Source organism: Merops nubicus, unplaced genomic scaffold (assembly GCF_000691845.1).
Source record: "Merops nubicus isolate BGI_N331 unplaced genomic scaffold, ASM69184v1 scaffold49849, whole genome shotgun sequence".
In the NCBI taxonomy this organism is placed as follows: Eukaryota; Metazoa; Chordata; class Aves; order Coraciiformes; family Meropidae; genus Merops; species Merops nubicus.
The window spans coordinates 998-15,788 of record NW_008629798.1 but is presented as its reverse complement, the minus strand read 5'-3'; the positions used below and the strand labels follow the sequence as shown (position 1 = coordinate 15,788).

Genomic DNA, 14,791 nt, shown 5'->3' with positions numbered 1-14,791 from the left:
ATATATATATATATATATTTATATTTAGAACTCTATTTAATATATTGTTATTTTTCAGGAAAATACAACAGCTGGGACAAAGTGGATCCAGCAGAACTTTTTAGCAAAGCTCCCACAGAAAAGAAAGAAGCTAATCCCAAACTGACCATGGTGAAGTTTTTACAGGTATTCTTTCTTACAAGATTTTTTTTTTTTTCCCCCAGGTCTTCACACACAGGCTATGGCAGTTTTGGGAGACTTTCACTGAGACAGAGCTGTGCTGACTTTTTTCTAGTCCTGCAGAAAAGCACCTTGTAGGCAGACTTCTGGTCCCATGAAGCACAGCTTGCTTCTCCCTTCAACCACTATTCAAGTACCTGCAGACTTCTTGTCACTTCTGCTATATTCTTCTAATGTTTTTATGCCAAAAAAAGTCTCTGGTATTTTAAAATAGAAATAAAAAGTATACAGTTAGTGAGGAGGTATATCTTTTTTTTGAGTTACTGAAGAACTGTGCTGATTTTTCTCACAGGTGGAGGGAAGAGGCTGTGATTGTATTGTCTTGTGGTTGGATTGTGATAAGGAAGGTGAAAACATCTGTTTTGAAGTAAGATTTCAATTTTTTAAGACTTGGAATACTGTAATGTGTCTGTGTTATACAATACTATCAGCATATTGTTTTATGGATGTGCAGTAAAATTCAAACTAAGTTGAATTTTATAGGCACAGAGGGCCTTGGAACAACTTATATGCTTTTGAGCTCTTGACATGACAGTTAAAAAGAGTATAAATCAATCTGAGATGAACAGTAAGGTCTCTTAAATGTTCAGACATTTCAGTGCTTTGAGAATTGTCTGTATTTCACAGCTGGAGTAGTTACTTTGCTGTCCTTATAAAACTGGATCTCTATTATCTTCTGTTCATTAAGGGATTAGATTCTCTTGAGCAGAGGCCACTTATAAGTAGAGGCTTACTGCAGGAATGTGGACTCTGCACGCAAAAAGTACAGAACTAAAACTTGGGTGTGCAAAGATATTTTTTCAACATCCAGTTCCCAGAAATCCAGATGAAGAATATTTTTTGGGGTTTTGTTTAAAGAAGCACATTTTATTGAGTAATTGTTTTTAAGTTGTTTCAATGCCACTGTCTCCTCACTGGGCCCTGGTGAAACAGAGAATAAACCCAGACAAAAAGTGATACATGTTCACCCAGAGGTGCTGCTGTTCCACTGGTGAATGTCTTTGCACTTAGGTAAGGATAGTGCTGCACTTCCAGCAGTCGCTGTTTAATAAATAAATCTTCCAGTTTTGCTAATTCTTAGTACACTTCTGAGTGGATAGACAAAATACTGCCCTTGCTCATCAGTTAGTATACTGGCATGGCATCTTACTCAATGAAGGAGGTTACATATCAGCAATTGTTTTGTGGAGGGTGAGGTTTTTTTCTTCGGAGAGAAAAACTGACTTTAAGCCCTTACATTTCAAATATGCTTAAAATATGTTTCTGATCTTCGTTAGGTTCTTGATGCTGTTCTTCCTGTTATGAACAAACCTCGTAGCTCCGAAAGGACGATTTACAGAGCTAAGTTCAGTTCTATTACTGACACAGACATCTGCAATGCCATGAACCACTTGGGAGAACCCAATCGCAATGAAGCTCTTTCAGTGGATGCTCGCCAGGAGCTGGATCTTAGAATTGGCTGTGCGTTTACAAGGTGACAGCAGAGATTACAGACAGTTCTGTGAAAGGTTCAGGAATACTCCTCTGTCCACAAAATAGGTCTTGGAACTGTAGTGTCTAACTCTGCTCAGTGCCAAACCAAACAATTTTGTGCACAGACAAATTAAAAGAAATAAAAAAACTGTGTTATTACTTTGAGCTAGGTAAAGTACTGTCAGCGACTATGATATGATCTTATTTTATGATGTTCTTCCAAATTTGGGAATAAACGTGATTCAATGAAGCAAAGTAATTGTGACAGTTAGCTGTAAGAGTTGATATTTCTCAGAGTGCTGTTTTCCTAGTGCCTGAATGATTTAATAGATTACTTATATTTGTGTGTAAGTTAATGAAAACTTTTGCTTTTCATGGGAATGAGGATATTAATGTACTTATTCTTGGTGGGTTATTTTTTCCCCTTTCTTAGGTTTCAGACTAAATATTTTCAGGGGAAATACGGGAATTTAGACAGCTCTCTCATCTCCTTTGGGCCATGTCAGACCCCAACACTTGGATTCTGTGTTGAAAGACATGACAAAATCCAGTCATTTAAGCCTGAGACTTACTGGGTGTTGCAAGCTAAAGTAAGTTTTACAGTACTTGTTTGTGTGTGAGGAAAACAAAAATATATTTTTACCCAAGAAATAAATTTAAATTTTGTTTACTCATAAATTTGTAGCTGCTGACAAGAATTCACAATGCCTACAGTTTACTCATATGTTCTCATTCAGTTCATATGTGTGTCACTCCTCTCTCTTGAGCAGATTCCAGGATGTCAGTTTTGTTTTAAAGTGGTTATTGTCTTCTGCTTATAAAAATTCTTCAGTGCTAACGATCTAAGCTTAGAGTCAGCCAGAAAGACTACTTAAAATGGTTTTCTTTTGTTCCCTGGGGTCCTTGGACCAACTGTGTTGTTAATTTGAATCCAGGAATTAATTAGGCTGCCAACAAACATTGGCATTGCTGAGTATTGGAATTTTAAAGCAAATAAAATGCTCATTGTGTTAATTGGCAATTGAGTCCTCTGAGTACTTTGGCAGCTTCTAGTAGTTTTATAGCCCTGCTGCTGTCCAAGCTCTGAGAGCAAACCAATGTGGTTTTACTGCTTGTGATCACAAGGATTTTTTAAACAAATAAGGGATGGATGGTAAACAGCTGCCAGTTTTAGATTTTAAAATTAAAAAAATATTTAATCTGCTGTCTGCTGTAATCTCTTTTCTGATGCATCCTATGTGTCATTCTAGGAAGTTTTTGCTGCCTGTTTTCAGAGAGTTTTGTGCTCCCTTATATTAGTTGCTTCATATTTATTTTTGTACGTGGGACTTAAAGCATGATCTAGATACAGTTGAATACAAATTAATGATTTTGCTAAATCAAAATGGTAAACTCTCAATTTCTGCCCATGGCAGCCTTTTGTGTTCCCATCACTAAAAACAAGAGTAGTATTTCAGTTAGCTACAGGAATAATTTCAGTCATTCCCCTGACTCCAGAAATTGAAGTACTATATCTTTCTCAAAAGCCCTTGTGAAAATGTATACAACTGCATGTTTGAAGCACTTGTGTCCTAGTACAGGTATTACTGGGATTTGTTTGCTGGATTGTTGTTGGAGATGTGGATTCTCACATTTCAGATAATAGAATTGGTGGGAATGAATGATTTTTTTTTTTTTTTCCCTCTTTTTTTTTTTTTCCCTCTAACAGGTGAACCCTGAAAAAGAAAGTTCTCTCACTTTGGATTGGGATAGAGTGAGGATGTTTGATCGTGAGATTGCTCAAATGTTCCTGAATATAACAAAGATGGAAAAAGAAGCAAAGGTAAGAATATTTGCCAAGTGTCAGTAGAGCCATATTTCATACAAAGGAAACACCACGTAATATTTCATTTGCTGCATTTTGTTTTGTTTTTCTTAAAGAAGAATGTCAAATACCTGTATCTGGGTTTTTACTCCGTTCAACTTAGTCTAAATGAGAATAAAAGACAAGATTTTTTTTTTAATTGTAGTTCATATTGTGCTAGTGTGTTCATCTCAGCAGAAACCCCTTCTTAATATTGACTTTGGAAATGATCATCAGTCGTGGTAGGAAGTCTTCTTTACTAAACCTTTTAGGAAATACTGTTCAGATCCCTCCAAGCAGACCTCATATTTCCCATCAGACATTGTATAAATCAGAATTTAATTACTTATATGGCAGTCTTCCTGCAGTTAAAATTTTATTCGTGGTACAATCTTTATAGCAAATTAACTTCTAAGTCTGCTCTGTTCAATACTGGTTGGACAGTATGTTTGCATTGCTTATAGCCATCAAATACTGCATGAAGCTTTTAAAAATCTGAATCCTTATAGTTAGGACCATTACTTGAAATAAGCACTAAATCCTTGTAGCACTGAAAGTATGTGCTGCTAAGGTAAATGGGAAGTAAAGGTAGCAATAAGCTACCTTGCTGCATTCCCAGTTACAGGCCTGATCTAGTCCACAGCACAAAGGGACAGGGACCGTAGAACTGTAAGTTCACAATTTGGTAAAATGATCTCCAGTCAGAGTTCCTAAGGTAAAAATATATTGGTGGTTACTGTTTTAAGAAAACAAACCAAATGACAAGAATAGATAATGGTAGGTTTGCCATGTGTTTATAGGCGTGATTGAAATTATACATTTACTAGTTACCAAACTTCAAAACTTTTACTGAGGAAATGCTATTTTCTAGGTAGAATCTGTGAGTAAAAAAGAGAAGGTGAAGCAGAGACCACTGGCTCTGAACACGGTAGAGATGCTACGAGTGGCCAGTGCTGCTTTAGGTATGTGTAAAAGTTCAGATTTTCACACTGTTTTAAAGCAAAATATTTTGGCTTCTCAGACAAAGTAATCAAGGATGTATCAAATATAGTTTGATACCCTCCTCTCCCTGAAATACATAATTTTTAGGGGAGGATTGAGTTGAGAAAGCTTGTCCAAAGTGAAATGTTGGATGAGATCAAGGAGACAAAAGTCTTACATAAAGAGCAAAGAAACCATGATTTATTTAAATGCTTTCAGAAGGAATACTTTCAGGTACAGCAAACAAATCATAATCGCAGTGCTGTACAGATGACTTTCTCTTTTCTCCTGTCCCATCTTAGGAATGGGTCCTCAGCATGCTATGCAAATAGCAGAGCGTCTTTATATGCAGGGTTATATTAGCTACCCTCGAACAGAAACTACCCATTACCCAGAAAACTTTGACTTGAAAGGATGTTTGAGACAGCAAGCCAATAATCCTTACTGGGCAGAAACTGTGAGTACATGAAGCAAAATCTGTGCTAACAGATCATTCTCTAGTCTGTGTCTTATAATATGACTTATTTGGTACATTATGACCTATAGGTCTTCAGAAACAATGAATATCTGTAATTGCTTTTATTTATGGTTACTGTATTGTTACAGACTTGACCTGAAAAGGTTCTTAACCTGCTAAGAGACTTGTTATCCACTTCAGCCAGATTGTTTTCTCTCTCTTCCTTCACCCAGGTTAAAGCATTGCTATCAGAAGGCATTAATCGTCCCAGGAAAGGCCACGATGCAGGCGACCATCCTCCCATCACCCCAATGAGAGCTGCAACAGAAGCAGAATTAGGTACAGGGGAATTCAGTAGTGTTGGAACACTACATGGGGAAATTAGTTCCTTGATGTATGGAAGATGGTTTGAAAATCCCTGAGTTTCAACAGAAAATACAATTACTTGAATGGCAGGAAGTGAAGACAAAGTAGACTTTATCCTAACCTAAAACTTCTGATGACAGTGAAGTTCAAAGCTGGTCTGCTTTTCAGTAATTGAGCCCTAGGGACCATAGTACTGCTAAGAAAAAGTAGCCAAATTAACAACCTAATGCCTACTTTCTCTAGGAGGAATTTGTCTCAGAACAGTACCTTCCAAGTATTGGAATTTTATTGTGTTTTTGTTTGTAAGTCAGGCTTCAACTGCATTTTAATTTGGTCTCTGTGGTTTGTGATTTTTATATTAGAATGACATTTGACTTGCTGTACGTTGATTCTTCAAAAAAGCATTTTGAGCTTATAACAAAGCATAGTGGATGTATGGTGTTGTTTATTAGGAATAGCTGAGATTGTCGTAGAAAACGGATAGCTTCTGATTTTCTTGAATTGGTGAAATAATCTCTGATAGAAAAATAAATGCTTTAAAATTTAGAGTAATTGTATAAGATACCGAGTGGTCATGTAAGATATTTTTATATACACAGCAACCTAAAATATGTGAAGCACAGGACTAAGAATTAGAAGCTGTTCATAGCAGTGTAGCATTTCAGCTATTCCACTTCTTATCTATAGATTGTGAATAAGGAAATTTTGCTTTGAAAATTAACCTGTATTGGTGTTAGTAAGTAGTGTGTTAGAGTGATCTCCTGCAGGCCTTCCAGCTGCCCAGTGTGGCAGTTGCCACTAGAATCCCATTTAAGGATTTAGATTAGGATATGGTCTCCAGTGGTACTAATCGTTAGATCATTTTATTTCTCTTCAAATATTTGTTTGGCTTTTTATTTAACAAAAAAAAAAAAAAAATAGAAGCCTTTTGTCCTTCACCCTCTCATTCAAATGCACTGCAAAACTTGGAGATGGGCTGGCTGAACTGGCACTGTTTCTCCAAGAGCGACTGCATGCAGCTCATGTCTATGACATGGCAAGTCTTTGGGCAGGGAATTTGAAAGGGGAAGCTGGATGGACTTCTGAATGTTATTTTTTCTTTAGGTACCAGCTTTTCCTGTGATGCCTGCAGAAAGCTGGTACCTTTTAGTGCAGACTTTATGTAGAGCTGCTGGACTTGAGTTTTGTGGGTAAGGTGCTGTTTATCCTCAGGTGGAGATGGATGGCGACTGTATGAGTATATAACGAGGCATTTCATTGCCACTGTCAGTGCTGACTGCAAGTACCTGCAAACCACCATTTCTTTCAGTATTGGCCCTGAACGTTTTACCTGTATTGGAAAAATGGTAACTTCACCAGGTAAGACTAATCAGAGAGTGAATAGCTATGGATTTTTTTTTTTTCCCATTAGTACTTTGAATGGATATAAAAATGAAGCTCTGGGGATGAGGACAAATTTTTTGAGCTACCAAGACCAGGGACTAAATCTTTGTCTTAATTTCCATACTTCAATTACACTAGAAAAAGTCTTATTTTTTATGTAGTAATCTCAAAGATTTAATGCCATGTTTGCCAATGTGAAGACCAGTCTTCTTACAGACAGCGATTGCCTTTTAGGGGATAAATTTCACAAAGGCAGATTTTTTTTTTTTTATTTGTCCTCTGTAAAATAAAAAAGTAGCATCACCACTCAGACTTTTATATTGTGTCACAATTGTCTTTATTACATTAATGTGACTTGCTATTTGTTATTTCCTTTTTAAGAAACTTCCCATCCATTCTGGCACTGTGTTTTCATTCAAGGAAAGTGCTTAATTTTTTTCATACCTCAACCTGATTCAAGTCACACAGAAAATATATTTGATGCAGTGTAGTGAGAGATACTGTCTTGGGATACTGTATTTCCTCAGTACTCCTAACCTCAGATATTTTCTGCAAGCTATGGCAGACAGCCTCTTGACTATTATTTATGCAATGTTAAAATTAGAAACATATACCTTGGCCTTTTGAAAGCTGTGAAGATAAACTGTCACTGTCTTTGTTTCTTTACCTGCAGGGTTCACAGAAATTATGCCATGGCACAGCATCCCATTAGAAGAGAGCCTTCCCCCCAGTGAGAAAGGAGATCTTTTTCCAATTGGTGAAATAAAATTGCTGGAAAAGCAAACCAGTCCTCCTGACTACCTGACAGAAGCAGAGCTTATCACTCTGATGGAGAAGCATGGCATTGGTAGGAACTTGCTGAGCTTACATTACCATCCACCAAGAGTGAGAGTCTGAATTGCTCCTCTGAGCTCTCGGTCAGTAATGACCTTTCAGTATTCATTTGGATGGGTACAGTAATAATCTTTTTGCCTTCCAACCACAATGTCTGTAGCTCCCCTTAGCAGATGGTTGATTGTCTCTTCCCCTGCATTCATTTCCCTTTCTTATCCCTGTGCCTAGTTTCTGGCCAAAGCAGTATCCTTTCTTAACACGTCCTTGTCACTTCTCTGTCAGAGACCTGATGTTGTGTAGAAGAGGGCACTTCCCTATCCTTAGGAGTGATTTCTTACCTTTACAGCTTGCTTCAGCTTGGCTGGCTCAAATAGTCCCTATATCTTATTGTACAATTTGCCACAATAGTACTTTTCTTTCTAAATATGACTTGTTTCCTTCAGTGCATTTTCATAAATTTGTTGAGTCAAAACAAACATAGTCCCTTAGTCTGTATTTTTCCAGAATAGGTGATTGTGGGTAGGTATCTTCCCAATAGCAATTCCTTGGAAGAGACAAAAAGATTAAGGTTAAAATATATGTTTCAGACTTCTCAAAATTGCAAAGGAACATAAAAGTTACTAGAGAGAGAAGTTATCAACTGGAAGTTGAGTAACAGTAAAAAGGTTTTGGAATTTTAAGTAGTCTCAGGAGCCCTATAATTTAATATCAAACCAGAGAAATCAGAACTAATTTGATGAAAAATTTTTGTTCAGGATGGGTATTTTGCCTTCCTTTTGTGTGGCAGGAACTGATGCAAGTATTCCGGTCCACATTAACAACATCTGCCAGCGAAACTATGTCACAGTGGAGAGTGGTCGGAGACTGAAGCCTACAAACCTTGGCATTGTTCTGGTTCATGGTTATTATAAAATAGGTAAAATACTCTTCCTTTTCTATCCTCTTGCCTTTGTTTCCCTTCAGTATGTCAAGGGCTGTTGTCACTATATAAGCAGTTATATATATATATATATATATAAGCACTATATTTCTATCTCAAATGAGGGATCTGTAAAAGTATTACAAATTCAGGAATCTGTAATAGTTAATACTTTTTTGTTTATTTTGATGTCAGTTTATATATGAACAGTTTCCTACCCCGTTTTTTGATCTTTCATTGCTGCTGCTCTGTTGCTGCCATCTCTGGTTTTCTGTCAGATGCAGAATTGGTTCTACCTACGATCCGCAGTGCTGTAGAGAAGCAACTCAACTTAATAGCTCTGGGCAAAGCAAATTATCATCAGGTTCTGGAGCACACCCTTGACATTTTCAAAAGGAAATTCCATTATTTTGTGGATTCTATTGCAGGTAAAAGTTTTTACTTGTGAAGTTCCCTACAATTAATTGTTACAAAGATGCTAGTAGAAAATACTTGTATGTTTGGTTCCTGTCAGAGGTTTAGGCTTACTGAAAAGTTGTACCACGACTGAAGGTTTCCAGTCAAATTAAGTTGCTTTCTGCAGAGAAATGGGCTGAATCATGGCTCCAAAACTCTACTTCAAATTTCTTGTGTGACTGTGTAGCAGTAAGTTTTCAAAACCTTTGGAATCACTGAAGGTTTTAACCTTGTGTGTTTGTGCACGTGCAGTTCAAAACACTGTATTTTGAAAGTGTTCATGAACAGGAAAGAGCATTGTGAACAGAATATTTCAATTCTCACTTCTTCACAGGTCTTGTAGGTGATTTTGTGCAAAGTTTCCAATTAAGAACTAGAATTCTAACAAAAATGTGACTATTTCTTTGGCAGGTATGGACGAACTGATGGAAGTGTCTTTTTCACCCTTGGCTGCCACAGGTAAACCCCTTTCCCGCTGTGGTAAATGCCATCGTTTCATGAAGTATATTCAGGTAAGTTCACCTCATGCTTGGAATTGAAATTGCACTAGCTGGGGACTCTTGAGTAGAAACCCCTTTTCCATTATTGAGTTTGAATTAAAGTGTAGCTGTCAAGAGTTCTTTTCTAAATCAAAAAGCCTGATAGAGTTTTTCCATAGGGAACAAACCAGAGTGCAGCCCCAGTTAGATTTACTGCAAGTTTTGAAGTGTATTGATGCTACATTTGTTCACGAGATTTGTTTTCTCTTTCCAGGCCAAACCAAGTCGTCTACACTGCTCTCACTGTGATGACACCTACAGCCTCCCACAGAATGGTACCATTAAACTCTACAAAGAGTTACGTTGTCCCCTAGATGACTTTGAGCTGGTGTTGTGGTCATCTGGATCCAGAGGAAAGAGCTACCCACTCTGTCCATACTGTTACAACCATCCCCCCTTCAGGGACATGAAGAAAGGTAGGAATTCTGTAAACATGCATGGATCAACCTTATGAAGTAAGTTAGATGCAGTCTATACAGTGTGCTTTTTAGCAGTTTTTAATCAGTGTTGCTTAGTATAAAAAGTGCTGTTAAATTAGATTATAGATACTTAAAATTCATGTCAAACTTGCTGACCAGAATGTATTAGTTAAATAATTTCTGGCTACTATTTTTTTCTTTATAAAAGAAGTAAGAAACTAATTTACATGTGTGCATAGTAGGTGACCTTCATAACACTCAGTGTGTGTGGTGAAAGACTGTGATTCTGACATCTTGCAGATTGGAGTATGCTTGGTACAGATAGCACTGTAGACTAAGCCCAGGTCTTGAGGGTGCTTTGATATTGAGATAAATGGTGTATCAAAAGCTGTTGAAGGATATAAGAAGGGGTAGATGTTGCAGTTTTTAGTAACTGTGAGACTAACACTCAGAGATTCATAGTGCTACTTTAAGGATCAGGGCCTTTTGATGTCTTTTTATTACCATCTTTTAATTAAAAATGTCTTGTACTGACGGTGTATAGTGCAAGTAAAAAGTAGTAGTTAGTTAAGAGCCATACATTTAACTGAAAACGTAATTAGTTTTCATCACTAATGTGGCCAAACTGCCTGTACTGTACAGAAGCAGTGTCTGGCAATTCTGAAAGCCATTATAGAAGAATTCACAAGCAAGAGATTATTCTGAATCTGTGAAAAGGCAAGATGCCATTTGCAGAGTGGTTTCATTCTTTAGTCATTTAGAAAACCTGTAATAGCCTAAGCTATTTGACTTGCATGTCTCACTTCATCCAAAGTGGGTAGTGTACACGGTGATATAAAGGGTTCCTTTTGGTATGGTTCTACTCTTCTTCCACCAGGAATGGGCTGTAATGAATGCACCCACCCCACGTGCCAGCATTCTCTTAGCATGCTTGGAATTGGGCAGTGTGTTGAGTGTGAGAATGGGGTTCTGGTGCTAGACTCGACATCAGGTCCCAAGTGGAAGATGGCCTGCAACAAATGCAATGTGATTGTGCATTTCTTTGAGAATGCCCACAAAGTCCGAGTGTCGCCGGAGACCTGCGACTTGTGTGAGGCAGCCCTTGTGGACGTAGATTTTAACAAAGCCAAGTCTCCTCTGCCTGGTGATGAGACCCAGCATTTGGGCTGCGTATTCTGTGATCCTGTGTTTCAAGATCTGGTGGAGCTGAAACACGCAGCCATGAGGCACCCCATGCACCGTGGGGGACAGGGAAGGAGGCAAGGTCGAGGAAGAGGTAAAGGCCGGAGGCCTGGGGGAAGACTCAATCCAAAGAAACCCAAGGACAAAATGGCAGCTCTGGCTGCTTACTTTGTATAATGGCCACACAAAAGAAAAATAAACTTCTTAAAAAAAAAAATTGTTTCCCTTGAAGTTAATTTTAAAATATTTTTCATCTTCACTGCTTTCTTGTTCTTACAAAAGTTAGACAGCTTAGATTGTTTTATGCCTTTATTTAATCACAAAACAAATTTTTCTGGGTGATCCATTAGTAACTGAGTAAGCCTTTAAGCTTTTAATTGGAATTTATTGGTCTGAGTAGAGTGCATCAACAATAAGGAGGCTCAGGAAGTCTACCTAGACTGTTACCTCTGGCTCAAGGAAAAGAAATGGAATTTCCCTCTTCTGCTGTTTCTGGGGTCTTTGTTGGCAACACAAATGCCAGGAATATAAGAGCTGATTAAGATCGGTGTTATGTTGCTATAGTTTTAGATGTGGAATGAGACTTGGCTCATCTGACTTGAAGTCTTCAAAAATAGTACATGACTAGTAGCCATCAGATTTTCAAATTACATCTGCAAAAGCAAGAGCACTACTTCAATTCCATCACTCTACTGCAGAAGAGAATAATGCCAAGAGGCATACAAAATGAAAATTATAAATGTGAAGGGGAATATCTGCCTCGAGTAGTGATTTCCAAATTGTGGTCCATGCAGCCAAGTTGGTGTCTTTTGGTCGATGGGCCTCAGATAGATGAGACCTCCTCCTGCTGCTGGAGGTCAGATAGAGTATCCATGTTCTTTTCCTATGTTCACAGAGCTGATCGTGCTATTTTTCACTGTCTGTACTCCAAATGGTCACTTCAGTGGTCATTCCTTTTGTCATCAAAAGGAAGCTGTCCTCCTGTTTTTATATGGAGCTGTGTCTAACTGCTGGATGCCACCTTACACTATCTTCATTGTACAAGTAACACTTTCTCCTTTCCTTCCGTGTGCACGTAGCTGATCATGTCTGGTCATCTGGTCAAGTTGTGTCACCTATACCCCAAACCAGTTTCAATGCTAGCTGTGGTTGGATGGGAGGATGCCGTCGCAGCTTGACATGGTGCAAAGGCTGCTGCATTTGAAACAGAATATGCAGAGGGCAACTTGACATGTGATTCACTGGCAACAGAAAGAAAAGGCAAGTCCCTGCAACAGCTAGTGTACAGGTCTGCTGTTTTCATTGGCACAGTGCATGCACTTACTGTGCAAGAGAACATAGACTAAAAAACATGGCCCCAAGCCTGTTCCTGTGGTCAAATGTTTGTACAGTTACAGTTCAAACATGAACTGTGTCTTAATAGTATTGCGTAAAAGACCCAGACATAGGTAGAAGTTTCTTTCTGTAGTTTGTGTTTGTTTTTTCCTCAATATTAAATGTTCTCTCTGGTAAAAACAAACTGTCTTTGCATCTCCCTTAGCCTGGAGCAACTAGCTTTTTTCAGGTTTTGAAGTTCATCGTGTTGTAGTGTCTCAGAGCCATTGATCTTAGCCTAAGCTATAATAGCTTTCAGGATGCTTGTATTGTTTCAGTTACCTGGGTCTTCTCCTACCTCTGTAGCCTGCTTTGGTACATTAGGATACTGCTCTGAAAAGATCTGCATACTTGGCTGGCTTCTGCTGTTGGCTGGGGTTTGTGTGATACTTAGAAAGGACGGCTCTGGAAGAGTGGGAAACCTGTCATTCATCATTCTTAGTGGCTTTTGACCTGTGTGAGAACACCTCTGAGCACAGCTTTCGTTTTGGCCATTTGCAGACAAACTTTTGCTTTAAAAATTTAAAATCTCTGCTGTATTATCCCCAGTGGAAATTAAGTTCCCTCAAGTGCTTAGGATGATCTGTTCATGTGTTCTGGCAGATTTCAGTGGCTACCTTGTGAGTACCACAAATGGAGAAGTTCTTTCTGACACAGATAAATTAATATCTGTGAGCAGTCACATGGGTGCCTGAGGAATGAAGGCATTTGTTCTGTGCTGCACCAGTGGCTGTGGAAGATTCTTCACCATCTCCAGCTGGGCAGCACAGGCTGGCCACAGCCTGGGCGAAGGCTGCATGGTGCAGGAGATGCTGGAGTGGGCTCTTGGTGCTGCAGCCTGGCACACAGGCTGGTGGTGGTGATTTTTCTCCAGGGTGGAGTGGAAAAAAATGCAGAGGTGATGAGCACTTCCAGTTTCTACTTAAAACTTAGCAGCATATTCCTAGGATTTCTTTGAAAGGTACAAGAGAGCAAGAAACTTCATAAAATTTTGAAGTCCCTGGGATGTCTCTAACATCTGAAGGTGAGCACTGCATGTCTCATGTCTACAGTTCTTACTGGAAATAAGAAAGGAACTGCAGGTTATGAAATTTATCTCTTCTACTTTCAGTTTATATTCCATTGAAGAAGCTCAGGGGAAAGCTTTTATTTAGGAAGTTACCTTTGAAAGAGCATCATTCACTCGAGAGGAGATTGATTTGGCTCCTGTAGCTGATGACAGAATGAAAACGAATTGGTCTGTGTGACATGGCTGCGTGCTTGTTCCCGCTGGGATGTCCCTAGTGCATATATAATGTATATGTATAAATAATATAATACGCATAATAATTAATATGATAATTATTTTTGTGTGGAAGGAAAAAGGATTAGATCTGAGATAGGAGCAGGGAAAGAATACAGTCCAGACAAGCCCTGTCTGTCTGAAAGTGATCAGTGGCCATTTTAGGGCTAGTGATACTGAAGGGGTGATTTCATTCCATATCTAGGGTTGTTCTCGCCGAAATCATTTGCCCTTTTTAAAACAATTTTTGTTCTTGGAACTGCCAGTAGAGAGTGATGCTATTAGGAATGCTGCAGTATAAAGGCTGATATGGTTTAGTATGGAAACCCGAAGGGAAGAGGTGGGGTGTGAATCTCCTTAACTTCAATGCATTAGGAGTCTCTAAAAACCTCAGCAGTCTCAGTTGCTGAACACAGTTAACTTTGTGTTCAATCTCTCAAGAATCTTAAACTTGCACTAGGTGCAGCACAAGTTTAGAGCACTCCGATCCATCCAACCACTGAATTAAAACAGTGTAATAGTGGCCCTCTCTTTTTCATACATAATTTATTTTTTAGGAGATCCCCTGTGAAGTATCCCAGTATAAAAAAATAAGCAAGTTTTGAAAGCATTAACTCTGCTTCCCCTTTCTTTTCAGAGAACTCTTTTAAAGAAAAGTGGAGTATGTTGTGTTTGCTAGCTTTTTCAGCAGGATGGGGATGGCACATGAGCTAATGCTCTGAAACAGGGGAAGGAGAAAGCAAGAAACAAAGGTACTGCAGATACTTGCAGCAGTATTGTTTCTGTGAACACATACTAATGCTTCTGGGTAAGGTGTTCTCTGTCCTGGCTTTGCAGCATCTGGTATTTTATTCCTTCCTCTTATAAAAATGTTCTGTTGTATCCAGTTGCCCCTGGAAGATGTTATAATGTAGGAAAAGAATCCTTATTACTTTCTTAAGAGCTGAATTAAAAAGGTGTTTCTAGTTGTGTGTGCTGGGAACTGCTGCTGTTTGGAAGGCACGATGTGTCATCTGTTCCTGTCGAGCTGTTTGGATATTGAGAGGGGATGGGGAACACAAATA

At 38.6% G+C, this 14,791-nt stretch overlaps 1 protein-coding gene across 1 annotated transcript; it reads left to right on the top strand.

Annotated features, from left to right (window-relative positions):
* Positions 1 to 54: 54 nt before the first annotated feature.
* Positions 55 to 11,259, top strand: TOP3B (topoisomerase (DNA) III beta; the record flags this gene model as incomplete). Its single annotated transcript, XM_008947057.1, has 15 exons — positions 55 to 165; positions 512 to 586; positions 1,497 to 1,693; positions 2,126 to 2,282; positions 3,401 to 3,514; positions 4,407 to 4,497; positions 4,819 to 4,973; positions 5,207 to 5,312; positions 6,552 to 6,698; positions 7,396 to 7,569; positions 8,344 to 8,472; positions 8,754 to 8,903; positions 9,343 to 9,443; positions 9,685 to 9,886; positions 10,767 to 11,259. Coding segments are annotated over 15 exons (2,391 nt in total), but the record flags the coding sequence as incomplete, so codon positions are not given.
* Positions 11,260 to 14,791: the final 3,532 nt, after the last annotated feature.